Here is an 18,452-nt window from a genome sequence, read left to right as displayed (position 1 = left end):
GGGGAAAAGAACTGAACCTTGGGGGACACCAGCATTAGTGGAGAAGTTAGAAGACAGAGAGCCATCTACCATCACCCTCAGTGAGCAATCAGAGAGAAAACTGGATAACCAATTACTAAAAACGGTTGGCACACCACAAGATGGAAGCTTGTTTAGAAGACCTTTATGCCAAACACGATCGAAAGCCTTTGAGATGTCAAGAGCAACTACTTGTGTTTCACTGAACCTTTCCATTGAATTAGTCCATAAATGGGTAACATAAGCCAGAACATCACCAGTGAATCGACACTGACGGAATCCATACTGGTGATTGTTGATCAGACGGAAGGTTTCTAGGTAGTTTGAGTTGGCTATTAATTGATTTCTCCATTACTTTAGAAAGAGTAGAAGTAATTGCAATGGGATGATAATTGGATGAGAGGGATTTGTCACCCTTTTTTAGGAACTGGCTGGATATGGGCAAATTTCCAAGCAGAAGGAAAAACACATTTGGAATAAGAAAGTGAAAAAAGGCGGCAGAGAATAGGAGTAAGTTCAGGAGCACAGGTTTTGAGAACAAGTGGAGAAATGCTATCGAGACCTGGAGCTTTCTTAGCATCAAGATTCGTCAAAATCCTTCTGACATCCTTTGGAAAACCACAGGAGGCATTGAATGGAGTGTGTTGGGAATGGTGGGAGGTGTTTTACCAAGATCATTAATATATGAGTTGGAAGAAAAATGGAATGCTAGCAGGTCAGCTTTATCCTTGGCTGAAGTGACAACAGAACCATCTGGTTTCGACAGAGGTGAGAGCAGAGATGGACAAAAGTTGCGACCAATAGCTTTGGCAAGGGACCAGAATGCTCGGCTACCATTAGGGCAAGAAGCAAGTTTTCTACTCTTAGCATGTATAATAACTGCATGTATAATCTTAATAACTGCTTTACAATTGTTGCGAGCTTTGGTGTAGACAGAAAATGAAACTGAAGAATTAGAAAGAAGCCAATTACGATATGCAACATCCTTCTCTTGAACAGCCCTAGCACATTTATTGGAAAACCAAGGTTTAGATAAAGGATGAGATTTTAAAGTGGAGTGTGGGATAAAAGATTCCATTCGTGCAAGAATAATTTCACTGACACGATCTGAGCAAACTGTTGACATCAGAAGTTTTGAAACATTAATCCGACCAAGGAAAAGAAGAAAAGAAATCTCGCAGGTCATCCCATTTTGCATTCTTGTAATGCCCAACAACACAAGGCTGGGAATAGCCATGAGATAAAGGCTCCATTGGAGAAGAGACAATCACCAAGTTGTGATCTGAAGTGCCTAAAGGACCTCTCACTTCGACCGTGTACTTAGAAGGGTTGTTTGTGAGAAAAAGATCAAGCGTGTTGGCTGTATGATTAGGATTGTCCAGTATTCTTGTGGGTAAATGAACAATCTGTGCAAGATCATTAGTAATTGCAAAAGCCTCAGCATCTCGACCAGCTGGGTCGGTGTGACTAGAAAACGGAAGCCAGCTGGAGTTGTGAATGTCAAAATCACCAAGGAAAATTACCTCACTGTTAGGAAAGTTGGACTGGAGAAAGTCAAGTTGCAAAGAGAGGAAATCAAAAAGCTCCAAGTGATTAGTGGAGTTGGGAGAATGGTAGAGAACAGATGAATTTTACACAATGAGGTAGAGAGATTTTAAGCCAGAGAAGATCAAAGAGAGTAGATTCCAAATTGCCAAGTCTCTGACAGGGAATATCAGAACAGACATATGCACAAATACCACCTTTGAGGCGAAAGGAATCATACAGCGAATAATTTGGGCATCTATGATGAGCAATAGTTGAATCAGCCGATAACTGAGATTCTGTCAGAAAAAGTACATGGGGTTTGGCAGACTGCAAGTGGAAATGGACATCGTTAAGATTGGAATTGAGACTACGTATATTTGTGAAATGAATTAGGAAGTGCTTGGGAGGTTTAGATCTTTTCGGAGATAAGCTTGCTCTATTAGTTTGACAATTCATGGTGTATTCAATAGTAAGAAAAAGTGGGTGGGACCTGCTGTATGAAGTAATGAAATTTTTGGATATGGCGTACACATGGTAAGAATATACCCAAATCCTTGACATAACGTGGCCTTGACAATGCTCCCTGCATACACACTCCCTCCAGTCACTATCTGGCAGAGTAGAGGTAGCAAGATTATACACTAGCTGATCCTGAAGCCTCCTAGAGAATTACCAATAGGTTCGGTCCGGTGTACTAACTAGCGGCCGGCCTGCGAACACCGTTTTAGGCTGTACCCTCGAAATGTAAGGAATATTGAATCTCGCCACGATGTTCATCATAACCTCAAAAGTCATCAGTCATACTGAATGATGGAAGAGATAGGGAAGGGTTGACCGGAACTTAGCTCTAGAGACTAAACATGGGTTCCACTACTTCAAGCCTCCAATAAGCAAAGTGGTTGCACCGGTTGATAAGAGTCATCTACCACCTAGTACTGCCTGGTAACATAGAGGGGGAGGCATTCTTCCATGTGGTGTGGGCACCACACCTCGGCCCCTGCTTACGTTGGTTCACACCTGGGTGGTCACCCACCATGTACTTGTGCATGGAGGTTATACCTAGGATTATTAACAGTCCCACCATCGTGAAGGTGCAAGCAGAGGATTTGGCTGTCACAAACTGTCCGGACTTCATCGAAATTGGGTCCACTTGACTTGAGTGTCACCCAAATATCAGTTGCATCAGCGTTTTAGACTCCCAGGTAGCAAGTGCAGCTTGTCTGGCATATCTGAGAGAATTCCTGTGACAACCTCAAGGAGCATGTTGGAATGTGACTTCACAGGCGGCGCTTGGTATGTATTGGCTGTGTGTGCAGTCTCATTATTTAATAGTTAATTGAAATAAATTTAACAGCACTCCCTTGATGATACAGCTGAATTATGAAAACCTACAACATTGCTAATTTATTCATACTTTATGTTTTTACTTTTCATTATATAATCTGCAGCAGTTGCTAGTTGCTGCCACATTACTGTTTTCTTGTAGTTTCTTCCTTTATTTTTTCTTTATTATATTATTTATTCAAGTTTATTTTTTACTATATATACATATATTCCCCCATGTTTCAGGGTGAAGAGTTCATTACATATCTGCAAAATGAATACCTGCCAACTTTGAATGTGTCACCTCAGCAAATTCAACAATACTGCCAGGCCTTGCATTCTGATACTAGGATATTTAAGAATTATCTTAGGGTAAATAATATATGTTTTTTTTTTATATATAAATATAGTTTTCTTGATATTTATTATGTGTAATACAGCAAGAGGTACTTTAAAAAAAACTTCAAGTCTATAAGTAGATAACCATGTAAATAAACTGATATAATTAAAGAGACATAAGTCCTGCTCCTTATAATGGGCCCTTCTTCATATAAGAACTGATAATAAATACAGAATTTTCTTCAAGTGGGGTCTTACTAATTGCAGTTTCCTAAATTCTCCTATTTTACTAATTTGGCACCTGCATTTGTTCTTTCTCCCTCTGCTTAATCCCCACCCCTACCGTTTTTCCCAGCCATGATTGAATGATATTAAATACTCATTATATTCACTGTTCTTTCCCCTGCTGCCTGGATTTAATGGGTAATTCCTTCCTGTGTGCGTGTGTGTGCGCGCGCACATATGCTTCTTAAATACAGTAAACATCACCATTGAACATTGCATGTTATTTCATTTTTGCAAACTGTAAAGGGAAGTTTATTGCCACAGAAGAAAGCATGGTGAGAAAATCATAAATCAGTAATTGCATTCTATATGTTGCTAAAGTGGAAAACAGCTTCAACTAATGGAAAAAGTTACTACCTGTTAATAAAATAATGTTGAATTTTCATTTTCTGTCTTTACTATATTAAAATAACATTAATGAAATGACTGTCAAAAAAAAAAAAAAAAAATGCTTGCAATCCTGGCTGTTGGCACTCGATGAGAGGCCAGTTTTGTAAGTTGTGTGGCATCATCCTTATTATGTCAATTTTGTAATTATTTATTTTTTATTAAACATATTACATATTTTTATTTTGTTTTTTGTTACCTTCTATCCCCATTCTAACACTGTCTTCCTCTTTTCTTTTCTTTTTTTATTTATTTTTTTTTTCACTTTATTGTCTATGCTCTGCATAGGTTTAGCATTTGCTGCCTTTGACTGCACCAGTCTACTTCCTCCTTTTTCCATTTTTCTTCCTTCTTGTTTCCGCTTGTTATTTTATTCAATAAATACAGGGCTTTTTTATTGTTTGTTTGTTCGTTATTTGGTTTTTAGGAGCATTAGCAACTAAGGCCATATTGCTCTGGGAATATGCAGTGGTCATTCCCTGACCTTTCCGCATGCTCCGTATTTGGTGGCGACAGGCTCGAACCCTAGTCTAATCAAGAAGCGTGTGCTATGCACTGCTGCTCCCTCCCACCTGGCTACGGAGGCGCCTTTTTTTTTTTTTTTTTTTTTTGTAAAGCTGAGAAAGGGGTCTCGGGGTTCTCCTCAAGAAAAAGATTATCATTTTGGCTGCTTGCTACTTTTGCTGCTCTCTCGCTTTTTTGTTGCAGTGTGTTTAATAAAGTTGCCTTTTCCTTTATTTGATACTTCAGTAATATCACTTACACAATAAACTGCATGTGTTCTCATTCTCCAGTGAGAATTTTGGCATTATAAGCACTGATTTGATGTTGCAAAAAAAAATAAGTATACTACATTGGACAAAACTAATTTAATGAATATTATTAATTTATTAATTATTCAAAATGTTATCATATTTCTTAATGTGATTTATTTTTATTTTTTTTGCTGTTTATGTCAATGGCTGCATGACGGCCCTGAATATGCCATAGTTTTATTAAGCTTTTTAATGATTAATTAAGTGTAGTGAGTGGCAAATGCTTCAAAAGATGAGTCACAAATCAAGCTGTGCATCTAGTTTAACTTTCTGTTGGCACACAATGCACCAAAGGCATTAGTAATAATAAATCATTTTTATTTTTATTTCTATTTTACATCTGGAACGCTGTTCCACTGCATTCTGGCAGAAAAAATATATATTGTTGTAGCAGTACTCCAGTACAATAATATCAATTAAATATAAAAAATGAGAAAATAAAATGAAATATTATTGTTTGCTAGGTACTCTCATCTGGGATAAATGAAGCCATGAATATTTTTGCATGTTTATCATAATAAACAAAAACTGAGTACAGGCTATGCAGGTGCTCATTTAACACTGGGATGCTCCCGGGAGAAGTGAAGCATCAGCAAACTGTGTCATTTTATTTGCTCTCTTTTATTTTTATTTATTTTATTGTATTTTTACTATATTACCATAGTAGTATAACATTAATGTTTTCCATAAATAGATATCTGCCCTAGTATAAATTGATAGTAGCTATATAATTACTGTCTTCAGTTATTACCCATATCATTTATTTTTACGTTATTTGTTCTGTATCTCATATAGAAGAAAAATGGCCACTTTCGTGTCGTGGTAACAGCAACTAGAATTGCCTAAATATGTTCAATATTTGCACTTGAGACTTCAAAAATCATGGAGGAGGCAATGATAAAGGTTGCAGTATGGGAGAACATTTAGATAGAAATATAATTCTGAAAGATACATAACACAGTTTTATTATGGAAAAATCATGTTTAACAAACTTGGTTAGCTCAATCCCTCATGAGAGCTTACTGTATAAGCTGGAATGTGTTGGGGTCTCGGGTAAGGTTCTAAGATGGATCACAAGGTGATGTTAGGGAAGCAGAGGGTTGTGATTAATGGTTACTCTTCAGATTGGTCTAACATTAGAAGTGCTCTCCCCCCCCCCCCCCCAATATCAGTTCTGGGACCACTGTTTTTGATTTTCTTAAATGACTTCAACAGAAAGATACAGGACATGATATCAAGATCGGTAAAGGGTTCAGAAGTTAATGATCAGTGCCAAGCAGTGCTTCTGCAAGACTATTTAGTTAGAAAAATAGCAGCAAGGTCACAGCAAGGTCTCACTCTTGAGGAATAGAAACGTCAAATTAACATTTACACTTGTTGGGGTTGAATTAAAAACAGAAGAGGAGCAGTGTAGACAGGCTACCAGGAAAGTGTCCATGGCATCCTAATTGGTTTATCAAACACTAGCCTATAAAGATAGGGAGGTCATAATCCCGTGTATAAGGAAATTGTAAGACTGTGCTTGGAATACTGCATCTAAGTATGGAGACTGAACCTAAAAAAAAAAAAAAAAAAAAAAGAGAGACATCAATGAAGCTTCTTAAAAAGGTCCAAAGATGCTTGGTAAGATTTGTAAAAGGCACCCCTATGAGGAAATAGCTTGAATACAGGGGACTACAGACCTTGTAAACCACACACCTTTTAGAAGGGATCCGTTTGAGGTCTGTAAGGCTCTGAGAGAGAGAGAGAGAGAGAGAGAGAGAGAGAGAGAGAGAGAGAGAGAGAGAGAGAGAGAGAGAGAGAGAGAGAGAGAGAGAGAGAGAGAGAGAGAGAGAGAGAGAGAGAGTAGTCAAATGCTTAGAGGTGAAATTTTTACTGTTATAAATGATTCCATAACTAGGTACTGTAAATTCAGGTTATAGGAGAGATTCAGATTGGATTATAGGAAGTTTTCTTTTAGCCAATGAGTTGTTCATTACTGGCTGGAATAAGTTAGTACTATGGAGCTACCCAGCAAAAGGACATTCGGCGAAGGTAAAGAAAGCCAACACGAGAACCACGGCATACTTTGGGCAACTTACCAGGCAAACTGGTTTCCCGCTACCATAGTTTCTCCCTGCATTCTCGGTAAACAGATGGTGTGTGTTACCAGTAGTGGCAGTAGAAAAAAAACTAATCAATAATGAAGTATTGATTAGTTTTTTCTCATTATTAAAAGCAGATTATTGGAGTTCATGGGTGTTTTCATGGCCGAAATTTACTTACAAGTACACCCTCCAGACTGTCTCAGTCTTAGGGTGTTTATACCTCCCCTTCCCACTGTTTTAAAATAGGAAAACAACTTCTACAGATGGCGTGTGTTATCAGTAGTAGAAGAAGTAGATGTCATTTACATATATATATATATATATGTTATAACAGTAAAAATTTCATTTTCATTCATTTTACCATTCCCTCTCAGTCTTATAGAACTCAGTAAAGTCCTCGGTTCCCATGCTGTGTTTTGCGCATATTCAAAGTCATTGTTCATATTGAATGTCGGTCTAAGGTAAAGAAAGCAAACACAAGAACCATGGCAAACTCAGTAGAACTATATATATAGTTTGACAGCATAAGTAACTTCCAAGGTCAGATGGACAGTTACCTAGATGAGGAGGGAAATACATTCATAATTTTCTTTATAATTATTTTTAGCTGAAGGCTTCCTTATACTATATGGCTAATACTATCTAGCTTAACAGTTACTTAAAAATGAACTCAGAATACAAAACTGCCTTGTTCTTATGTGTGCTTAATTCATATCAGTAATACTAATTAATGTGAAAAAATAGCTTCTCACTCAGCTGAGTTTAGAAATAACTTATGAAATGCAGTAAAACCCTGATAAGAAATTCCCACATAAGTTTTGCCATGTAAGAAGTTTCCCAGGTAAAAAGTATTGATAAAGCATACACGGTGTATTATTATAATGACGTTTTCCTACCCAATACGTTTTTTAAATATAGAAATTCTTTATTTTTATTTAAAAAAATATAAAACAATATAAACATTTTGATAATCGAACAAGTTAGTGCATGGCATCATTTTAGTTCGTAGTAAACCACTGGAGTAGGTTTAATGGCATTATTTTTTTTTACATCTCACGTTGTGAGTGCCTTCATAATATGAGATGTTAATGTTACTTATTCTCAGCAGATACCACCACCCAGGGTTGGTGGTATCCGCCGAGAATCCACTGATGAAATGTTGACTATTTGAGAATCCACTGTTGAAGGTTGTTCAATATCAGGGCAACTTGTGAAGGCATTCACAATATAAGATATAACAAAAACAATGCCATTTCACCTACTTCTGTGATTTACTACAAACTAAAATGATACTATTCACTAACTTGTTCGATTAGTGAATTTTCTGTAGTCAGAGGCTTTCATTGCTAAAACATTTTTAGTATAAACATTTTGATATAATGGAAGTGACATATTGCAATTGTTTTCATCAATATCCATAATTGGATACATCAGCCACGTTAAGAGTTAAGTTCTGATGGTTGTGAACAGTTCTGAATTACTTAGTGGATTGTTGCTCTGTCTTATTGTAAATGTGACCTTTTAAGGTAAATTGAAACTCCAAAGGGGCTCATTCTTCCAACTTGGCAATGAGTTTAATGACCAGAATGTTAAGCAATTAGAAATCCTCAATTTAAAAATGTTTCCCATAGGCAGAGTAAAATACAGGTAGCCCTCATATAACATGGTAGTTTGGTTCCTACAAAATCTTATGTAATGCGAAACTGTGTTATACGGGACTAAGGACCAGTACAAAAAGGGGGTTTACGTTCCAGAAGCTAACAAAAGTATGCCATTTTTTATATATATATATATAACTATCAGAAACTTAATTTTTATAGTAGTAATAACTTAATATTTTAACTTTATTTTTATAATAGTAGTAACTTAATTAAATTCCTTTTATTAACCCTTGGTCACGAGTTCCTACAATGCAGAGAGGCAACAGCTCCAGACAAGCTAAGAGTTGCAGGTTTGTCCAAAAGGCATTCTGGAAAAAGTGTCAGACCAACATGGCTGTATAGAAAAGTACCATCTATACCAGACATGGACAACCTTTCCTAGTTTGGAGGCCAAATTATCATTCTGTCTCCAAGTCAAGGGCCGGACCAAATTATTAAATAAAATAAATTAATATTAAATGAATTAAAACAAGTTGCTACTTCATATTCCATTTATTTATAATATAATGAACGACATAACAATTTAATGTGAAGATTGGCCTTGTACTTGAACTACGAGACTATCAATATTGACATTAATATTACTTAAGGATAATCGCATAGAATTTTCAAGGTTTTCATCCATTATTCTTGTCCGAATTTGATTTATTGTATTTCATCCTCAAAAAAAAACTATTCACAAATATATGTGCTGCCAAAAAAACAAATGATTTTTCTTGAAAAGGCACGTAAATTTGTATATTTTTCTTCCACCAAATAAAATTTATAAAAATCCGTCAAAGCAATGTTGTTAAATTGTGATTTTAGCACTAAATCTGCCTGAAGCTCAATAAGTTCCATCTGTAAATTTTCTGGCACATTATTTACATCAGCATCGATCGGACGAGCAAATATAGTGAATGTGGAGTCTGTTTTGGAAGTCGGCAAACCTTGTATCAAATTGCTCTATTAGTGCCTTCAGTTCTTCTCCATAACAATTATGTAGCAACTGAGTTGCTAGAGTAGGAAAATTATAACAATTTTTAGCTCTTATCTGACTTTCCAACAATCTTAGTTTATTACAAAAAGCTTTGACATGTCCATGCAGTTCATGAATCAATTGTCCTTGTTTTTGCAATTTGAGATTCATTTCGTTTAGGTATCCAGTGACATCTACAAGAAATGCTAAATCACACACCCTCATCATCTTTTACTTGGTTAATTGTGTTTCCTTTTATGTCCATAAAATCTGCAATATCTTGTCTCAGATCATAAAATCATTTTAACATTTTACCTTTACTCAACCACCTCACTTCACAATAATAAGACACATCTTCATAATCCGAAAATAGGTCTGCCAAATACTCCTTAAACTGGTGGTGATTAAGTGCATGTGACTTAATAAGTTAATGCTGGCTACTACAACTTCCATAACATTTGTGAATTTAATCGATTTTGTTATTCGACACAGATTTTGTTGGTGGATAATGCAGTGAAAATTTGTTAAATTTTCCTGATGGATCTGTAGTTCTATTGCTCTTTCATGAACTATTCCAATAAATCACTTCCATGCACCAACCATTGCAGGGGCTCCATCAGTGCATATGCCAGATAGTGAACTCCATTTAAGCCCAAACCTCTCGAAGACTGTGTTGACTGTTTCAAATACAGTAAACCCTTGCTGTTCGCGGTTTCACGTATTCGCGATCGCCGATTTAATATAAAATGTGAATTTTAAAGCGCCGTGAATATTTTCTGCCATAAAAAACATGGGCGTGGCTAAAATTATCTTTCCCGGTCAAAACAGCGCTCAGTGGGTGGGGGGAGAGGGGTGACAAAATCGCGATCGTGGATGGATGTTTCTCGCTAATCCTTGTTCAGTGTGTGTTATGGAAGGTTTCGTCGTTTGCTTTTAATTTATATGCTTATAAATTGAATAAATTTATCAATTTATAAATTGATATGCTTACAAAAATGATAAATCTACCAATTTGCAGTGTAAAACAGACTTTTTCGAGTGTGTTAACGGAAGAAAGTGACTTTATTGTGGACAAGTTCTTTCTAACCCCTACAAAAATATGGCTACGAATAACAAGAGAAATGTGAAAATATCAAAGAAGGTGATGACATTAGCGAATAAAATTGAGTTATTAGATAAAATTTCTAATGGTGAAAGTGTCTCCTCAGTGCTAAAACATTATAAAATCAATGAGTCAACGGTACGACCAATCAAAAAATCGGAAGAAAAAATCCGCCGTAGTGTCCGTGAAAATGCGCTAATTGCTTCAAAAATTTGCTCTGTAACTCCGAACTCAAAATAAAAAATTCCGTTAAGTTCACTCATCATTCGTGAAAAGGCAAAACTCCTTTATCAACACTTTAACAGAACTGGTGATAGCACTGGCAGGATAAGTTTTTTTTTGCTAGCAAAAGCGCTGGTTTGAAAGATTTGTTTGAAATTTCTAATAAATATTACATTTAATATTAAATTATTTCTTATTTTAATTTCGATACCATATGCTTGCATTTCACTATGTACTGTCTATGTACATAATCATATTATGAAAGTACATATAATACATACATAGACAAAATTTTAGACTAGTTTTTCTTATATATTTCATACTTTGGAACGGAATCCCTTTATTACTATGGGAGCCATAACTCAGTATTCGCGACATTTCTCAGGAACGTAACCCCCGCGAATAGCGGGGGTTTACTGTATATCTTCACCTGTAGTTATTCCTTTTAATGGCCAAAGCCCCAATAATTCTTCTGTGATGTTGAAATCCACATCAACTCCTCGAAGAAATATTGCTAGTTGTGCTGTATCGGAGGCATCGGTGCTGTCATCCAAAGCAATTGAAAATTCTTTCAATCTAGCAATCTTCTATTTTAAACTTTTTTTGATATCATCAGCCATAATTTCTATCCGTCGGACAACAGTACATCTCAACAAACGAATATTCTCGAAGTCTTTTTCCTTTTGAGGACATATTATACTTGCAACATCCAGCAGACATTCTTTGATAAATTCTCCTTCACCAAATGACTTCGAATGTTTCACGATTTTTTTGCTTACCACAAAGCTGGCTTTGGCAATGCTGTGGTGCTGCGTTCTTTGCTTGTTGAACATTTGCTGCTGGGTATCCAAGTTCTTCTTCAACTTCTGTATTTCATCTTTTGTAGTTGTCCATCAATTTTCGGTGATCTGCATGTCTCTTCAAGTTGTATTCTTTGTTGACAGATACGGATTGCTTGCACAGCAAACATACAGGAAATCCTTTGTTCAGAATAAAATAATAACCCTCCGTCCAGTTGTCTCGAAATTGACGATTCTCTACATCTACTTTTCTTTTTTTTTGACATAACCCCTGACATTGTCCCAAATTTATAAGCGATACTCAGAACTGTCTTCTACACCGCAGGCACCGAACAGAACACAACATCAACGCAGGCACCAAACAGAACATAACATCAATGCAGGCACCGAACTGACACATTGTAACACATTCACACAGCTACTAGTCAAAGTGAGAAAAAGACCTTGGTAGGAGAAAACATGGTGTGTTTTGCACAAGTCATATGACGTCAGCTTAATGTGAGTTAGTAGAACACACGTTTTCTCCCACCATGAATCAGACAAACTTCGCTGAAATAGATTAGGGCCGAATCAAAAGAAGTAGAGGGCCGGATATGGCCCGCGGGCCAGGGGTTGCCCATATGTGATCTATACAGTACAGAAAACATGCTGGCAATGCTTAGCTTGCTCTGGGACAACTGATGCACCAGCTATAGGGGCTTACATAAAGTCACAAGTTTAACAGAATACGATACAATTAATAGGAAAGTCAAAATTATTAAACAGTAATAACTGAACAAATGTCTTATCTTACAAACTGTGATACTGATATGTCAGATAATGTGTATTCATTTAATTTTCTTCCTCTTTATTGCTGCTAAACACAATCCCTTCTGCAGCACCTAGATTTCTTGTACCTTCTGCTCTCTGTCACAATAAAAGTGACAAACTGCACGCTTCAAAGTCGCAATTTTTTATGGTCTCGCACAAGTACAATAGTACCCAGGGATCTCCCAACAAAATACAGAAGGGATTGTGTTTAGCAGCAATAAATTAACAAAGTTAAATGATGCGTGAAAATGATAAGCAATTAATAACAAAGAACACAGCATGCACGAGTTGCAACAAACACGATACGGAGTAATGAGTTTCTGGAAATTTATTTATGTTATTTATATGATTGAATATTTCATCGAAGGGGAAATACATTTTACCATAATAACATGAAAATGCACAGAATTCCAGCTATTGGTACTATAGCAATTGCAAGAAGATAGAGTTTACCACCCATTTATAATTCATTACACTAACAGAAAAGGCCAATAAACCAGAAAGTGAAAATTGTTTTTATTGTTTTATGGTAGCGACCTCCAGAAATGTGCTTTGGAAAAATATCATGAAGGCGATAAAGATTAGCAAGTCAACAGAAAGGATTCAGAAAAAAGGATTGGAAACATTTAAAATTATATCTAACATAGTAGCATGGTTTTCCCAGCACAAAAGCCCAAAAATACCATGTTATGCGAGATTTGCCGCAATTCTCAAACTGTGTTGTAGAAGTACTGTGTTATATGGGGTTTTGCCTGTATTTATTAATTCTGAAATAGTACTTAAAAATTATCTTTAACTTGTGTGTATCTTTTCATTTGTGTAGTTAATATTTTATACCCTTAGGTAATTTTCCCTTCTAAGAAGTTTTCCCTCATAAGAAGTTCTAAACCTTCACTGCCTTGGGAAACTTCTTATCTGGGTTCTACTGTGTTTTCCATCAGCCTATTCAGATCATTCTCCTTTGATTACAACAAAAGTTTATATAGTTGTTTTCACTCCTTAGTCTGTGCTGCACTGGACTCTGATTCTCCTACATTCGTTCTCATTTATTTTATTTATTTATTTTTTTTTATATAAACCCCAAACACGAGAGGTATTAGAACCTATAGTACTTAGTACTGTGCTTGGGTTGGAGGTTGAGAAGATGAAAGAAGATATTTGTTGATATTGGACTTGAACTTGAAATATGTGCGAAGGAAGGTTGTTCCAGAAAATGGCAGTTGAATGAATAAATGAGGAAGATGAAAAGATGGTTCTGTGAGTTTGAAGTTGGACAGTAAATTGATGTTAGCTGGTGGCTGCACGTGTTTGGACTGTTTTGAAAGAGGGAGCAGGAATTATAGAAGCCAATTCAGAATAACAGTGCCCGTGGAAATATCTGTAGAAGAGGCATGCAGCAGAAACAGTATGTCTATGAGACAGCAAGTGGAGAGACTCTGTTAGAGATGAATCATTAATTAATCTAACTGCCCTCTTCTGAATGGAATCAAGAAGCCTGAGAGAGGTTTTGGGGGCACCACCCCAGATGTGGGAACAATATTCCATGGTAGGGCAGATTTGAGATTTGTACAGAGTGAACAGCTGTTTGGAAGAAAAGTAACGCCGAGAGCGAAAGAGAAAACCAAGTTTTTTAGATGCAGAGGAAGCAATATTTGTAATGTGTTTGTGCCAAGAGAGATTAGAAGTCAGGGTAATCCCCAAAAGAGATATGTCATTTTGCCTAGAAATCGGAGTGTCACCAAAGATAAGCATAGGAGCGGAAGAATCCTTTTTGCGAGATATAAGACAAGACTGAGTTTTAGAAGGATTGAAATCAACTAAGTTGTCTTTGCCCCACTGGAGAATTACCTGAAGATCCGCATTTAAGGAATTGGTAGCAGATTTTCGAGAAGTTGAAGCTGATAGAGCAGAGCAAGGTTTCTCAAAATGGAAAGTGGAATGCAATGTGCCAGCATCGGCAAAACTATGGATAGGATTTCCAGTCAATGGAAGAAAGTAATTAATATATAAGAGGAAAAGAGTGGGGGAAAGAACTGAATCTTGGAGGACACCGGCATTAGTAGAGAAGTTAGAAGACAGAGAGCCATCTACCATCACCCTCAGTGAGCGATCAGAGAGAAAACTGGATAACCAATTACTAAAAACAGTTGGCACACCATAAGATGGAAGCTTGTTTAGAAGACCTTTATGCCAAACACGATCGAAAGCCTTTGAGATGTCAAGAGCAACTACTTGTGTTTCACCGAACCTTTCCATTGAATTAGTCCATAAATGGGTAACATAAGCCAGAACATCACCAATGGATCGGCGCCTCCGTAGCCAGGTGGGAAGGAGCAGCGGTGCATAGCACACGCTTCTTGATTAGACCGGTGTTCGAGCCCGTCACCACCAAATACGTAGGATGCGGAAAGGTCAGGAAATGACCACCGCATATCCCGGAGGAATATGGCCTTAGTTGCTAATGTTCCTAAAAACCAAATAACAAACAAACACCAGTGGATCGATGCTGACGGAATCCATACTGCCAATCGTTGATCAGACTGCAGGTTTCTAGGTAGTTTAAGAGTTGGCGGTTAATCGATTTCTCCATTACTTTAGAAAGAGTAGAAGTAATTGCAATGGGACGATAATTGGATGAGAGGGATTTGTCACCCTTTTTAGGAACTGGCTGGATATGAGCAAATTTCCAAGCAGAAGGAAAAACACCTTTGGAATAAGAAAGTGAAAAAATGCAGCAGAGAATAGGAGTAAGTTCAGGAGCACAGATTTTGATCATTCAGATCATTCTCCTTTGATTAAAACAAAAGTTTACATAGTTGTTTTCACTCCTTAGTCTGTGCTGCTCTGGACTCGGATTCTCCTACATTCATTCTCATTTAATTTTTTTTTTTTGTGGAAGGATAGCAAGAATTACATAGAAATGAACGAGTTGCCATTTCAAATAAAAAATGTTTGATCCTAAATTGTTAAATAACTATAGCAGAAAATCATATGAGAACAAATCTGCTGCAATCAAATTATAGGAAATTGCACAAAAATGAAATATTTTGGCAGTACAAGTATCATTGAGCACATTATGTGATTACAATTGTGGAAATTGTCATGTAGGGCAAAACTCGTTACTGATTTGTGTTAACTTGAAAAGCATTGCATAACATAAGAGATACCTGTATACCATGAGTAACATCCCTGGATTAATTACTATCTTCTTACACATATTACTCCCGTCAGTGGTGGATGCACTTCTTCTCTAATACCAATTTAAAATAACTACATTCCTAAGGTTTTCCATGGATATTTCCATTGATGATAGACACCCCACTTGTAAGTATAAATTGTTGGTAAAGCTGATGATAGGGTCCCACTTCAAGTTGAGTGTAGTGAATTTCAGCAAATTTCTGTTGTTCTGTATCTTCTAAATGTAGTACCAACTGTGTGCTACTAAATTTAGGGTGATAGATAATGAAAAGGACCTGGGAGTAATTGTGCAGCCAGATATGAAGTTTTCTGACAGTGCAGACAGGCTGCCAGAGCAGGTGATGGAGTATTGTCAATGATATACAAGAATTTTTCTAGTAGGAAAAAGGAGGTGATTATCCCTTTGTATAAGGCAATGGTCAGGCCACACCTTGAGTACTGCGTACAGGTCTGGAGGCCTCATTTTAGGAAGGATGTAGATTTGCTTGAGCACGTACAGAGAAGGGTGACAAGATTGGTGAGGGGAATGAAGGGATCCTCTTACCAAGAAAGGCTTAAGTCCTGCAAATTGCAGCATCTGGAGATTAGACACCTGCGAAGTGATCTGATTGAGGTGTATAAGGCCTTGTATGGTTTGAGCAGGTGTGCCTCAAGGGGGGAGGGTCCTGTCTGGCATTCTCTTCTCAGCAATCATGGTGCCGTTTGTGAACAAGTGCAATTGGATCACATATGCTGACGATGTCAAGCTCCTTACTAGGATATCGGCAGCCAAAATCAATAGCAAACTGCAGGACTTGGCTGACCACCTAATACTTTCAACCTCCAAATCAACCCCCTAAAATTGGCACAAATAATTTATTCACTAAAGGACAGCCCAACAACATTGAAACCTGTGCTTAACTGCTCCTCAGTTCCAAGTGTTCAAATGCACAAAGATCTGGGGGGGGGTCGCTTTCGATTCCAAACTGTCTTTCAACGATCACATAAACCTTATGCAGTTAAGGCTGAATTCACTACGCTGGGTCACCGAACAACAGCTGTTCCACACCACCGACCCACACCTGGTAAGGAACCTCTGTAGCCAGGTGAGCAGGAGCAGCAGTGCGTAGCACACGAGCTCATGACCACCAAATACAGAGGATGGAGAAAGGTCAGGGAATGACCACTGCATATCCCCTTAGTTGCTAATGCTCCTAAAAACCAAATAACAAACAACAACAAAATACCTGGTAAAAAGATACATCGTATCAAACCTATACCCGGCAATACTGTATGCTTCAGAGATATGGGCCTTGGCTGCTGAATCCAACATTAAAAGGATATTCTCTGCCGAATTCTGGCTTCTAAAATGGGCTAACACCAAACTTCACCTTCCCCCAGCTCTCAGATCAACACAGTTAGCAGATGCCCTTCAACTGTGCAGGCTCCGATCCTACATCGGAGAAAGAAGGCTGCTGTTCACCATCAAGATGGCCACGGGTAAAATTATAGAGCCGAACTTCTGGGATCACTGCTCTTGGCACATTCCTCCCCCTTATCTCCTGTCTTCAGCAGAGCTGCTAGCAAACCATAACCAGCTAGTATCAACTGGCAGATTCCTGCCAAAGCAAATGCTGCCCTCACTGCAAGCCATCGACGGGACCTTCAAGAAGTGGTCAACAATAAAAAATACAGGAAGGGAATCCTCGCTGAACTGAAAATGTAGAACTGTGCTTTGTTGCCTTCCAATAATCTGATGTAACATATATGTTTTTCTCATATGTATCTCTTTTGTAAATGTATTGTAAACCCCTGGCACCACCATTGCTGTGATGGGACTAACTGTATGTTTATCATTCTGTAATGTAATTTAATAAGACTGTGTTTTATATTCTAGTGAAAAAAAAAAGTATTGAACTTTTTTTTCACAGATATGCTTTTCATATTAATGTTTTTATAAGCAATTTTAATTAAAATGTAATTACAGTATGTGTTATACCCATTGAGTTTACAAAATACAAACTTTTTCTTTCTTTGAAACTCAAAAATGCATTGCAGTAAATGTAATGTTCAGGTTTTGAAAAGTGGAGTATGCTAGGACAAACAAACAAATATGACTAATAAAAATTGGTTTTTATTAGTCACACAGGCTTTTTATTTTTTTTTTTATGAAATACTAATAATACTAATTATTAGATATACTAATAATTTTCAGTCAGCAAAAAAGCAAATGCATAACCAATGTAATCTCTTACCTGAAGTTTTACATTGACTTTCAGAGGCAGCCTGGGAAAATCAGAAGTTCCCTCCCTACATAGCACTTTGCAGTATAGTACACTTTAAAATATTTAGTTTTTAAAAGTGTTTGAATAGCATGGATTTATGCTCAAGTATATCAGCTATTCCAAAGCTTTTTTTAATTTTTTTAAAGATTTTGTATAACTGGAGGAAAAAATTACCATAAGGATGAAATTTATAATTTGATTTAATGGTGTGTTTTTTTTTTACTTATTATATACTTTAATTGCTTTTTTTTATTACCATTTTAGTTATTCTTTCAGCAAGCTCGATCCTAGCCTGAAGTGAAAATATATTACATTTATAGTGTGAAGAAAGTAGATATGTACAGAAGCTATCTTCCTTAAAAAGCAACAGTAAAAGAAATGTGTAAATATTAAGAAATGTAAAGGATTAAGCAATTCTTTAATATTTTATATTTCAAACCATATCTTCTCTTATGTTTTTAATCTTTTTTGCACATCAAGAATTGAAATAAAGGCCTGATTTTTAGATGCTTCCTAGATTATAAAATTAAAAATTTTGTCAATAGGATTTCACTTGCTTCTTTATATATGTAATGAAGAGCACATATATAAAGCATTACCTTTTGTATAGATTTGATACGATAAACATATTTATGTAAATATATCCTTATGAAAGA

The 18,452-nt window shown here is 36.7% G+C and overlaps 1 protein-coding gene across 2 annotated transcripts in view; it reads left to right on the top strand.

Moving 5' to 3' along the window:
• LOC150076170 (exportin-T-like) overlaps positions 1-18,171 on the top strand; it is a 408,083-nt gene extending 389,912 nt beyond the window's left edge. For both annotated transcript variants that reach the window (XM_090387100.1, XM_090387099.1), the window contains exons 26-27: positions 3,115-3,240; positions 18,061-18,171. In XM_090387100.1, coding sequence (XP_090243226.1) covers positions 3,115-3,240; positions 18,061-18,087 — 153 coding nt within the window. In that variant the 3' untranslated portion in view covers positions 18,088-18,171. The remainder of the gene's footprint in view (positions 1-3,114; positions 3,241-18,060) is intronic.
• Positions 18,172-18,452: the final 281 nt, after the last annotated feature.

Source organism: Mastigoproctus giganteus, chromosome 13 (assembly GCF_048544385.1).
Source record: "Mastigoproctus giganteus isolate SK-2022 chromosome 13, ASM4854438v1, whole genome shotgun sequence".
NCBI classification, from domain to species: Eukaryota; Metazoa; Arthropoda; class Arachnida; order Uropygi; family Thelyphonidae; genus Mastigoproctus; species Mastigoproctus giganteus.
This window is presented reverse-complemented; position numbering and strand designations above follow the sequence as displayed.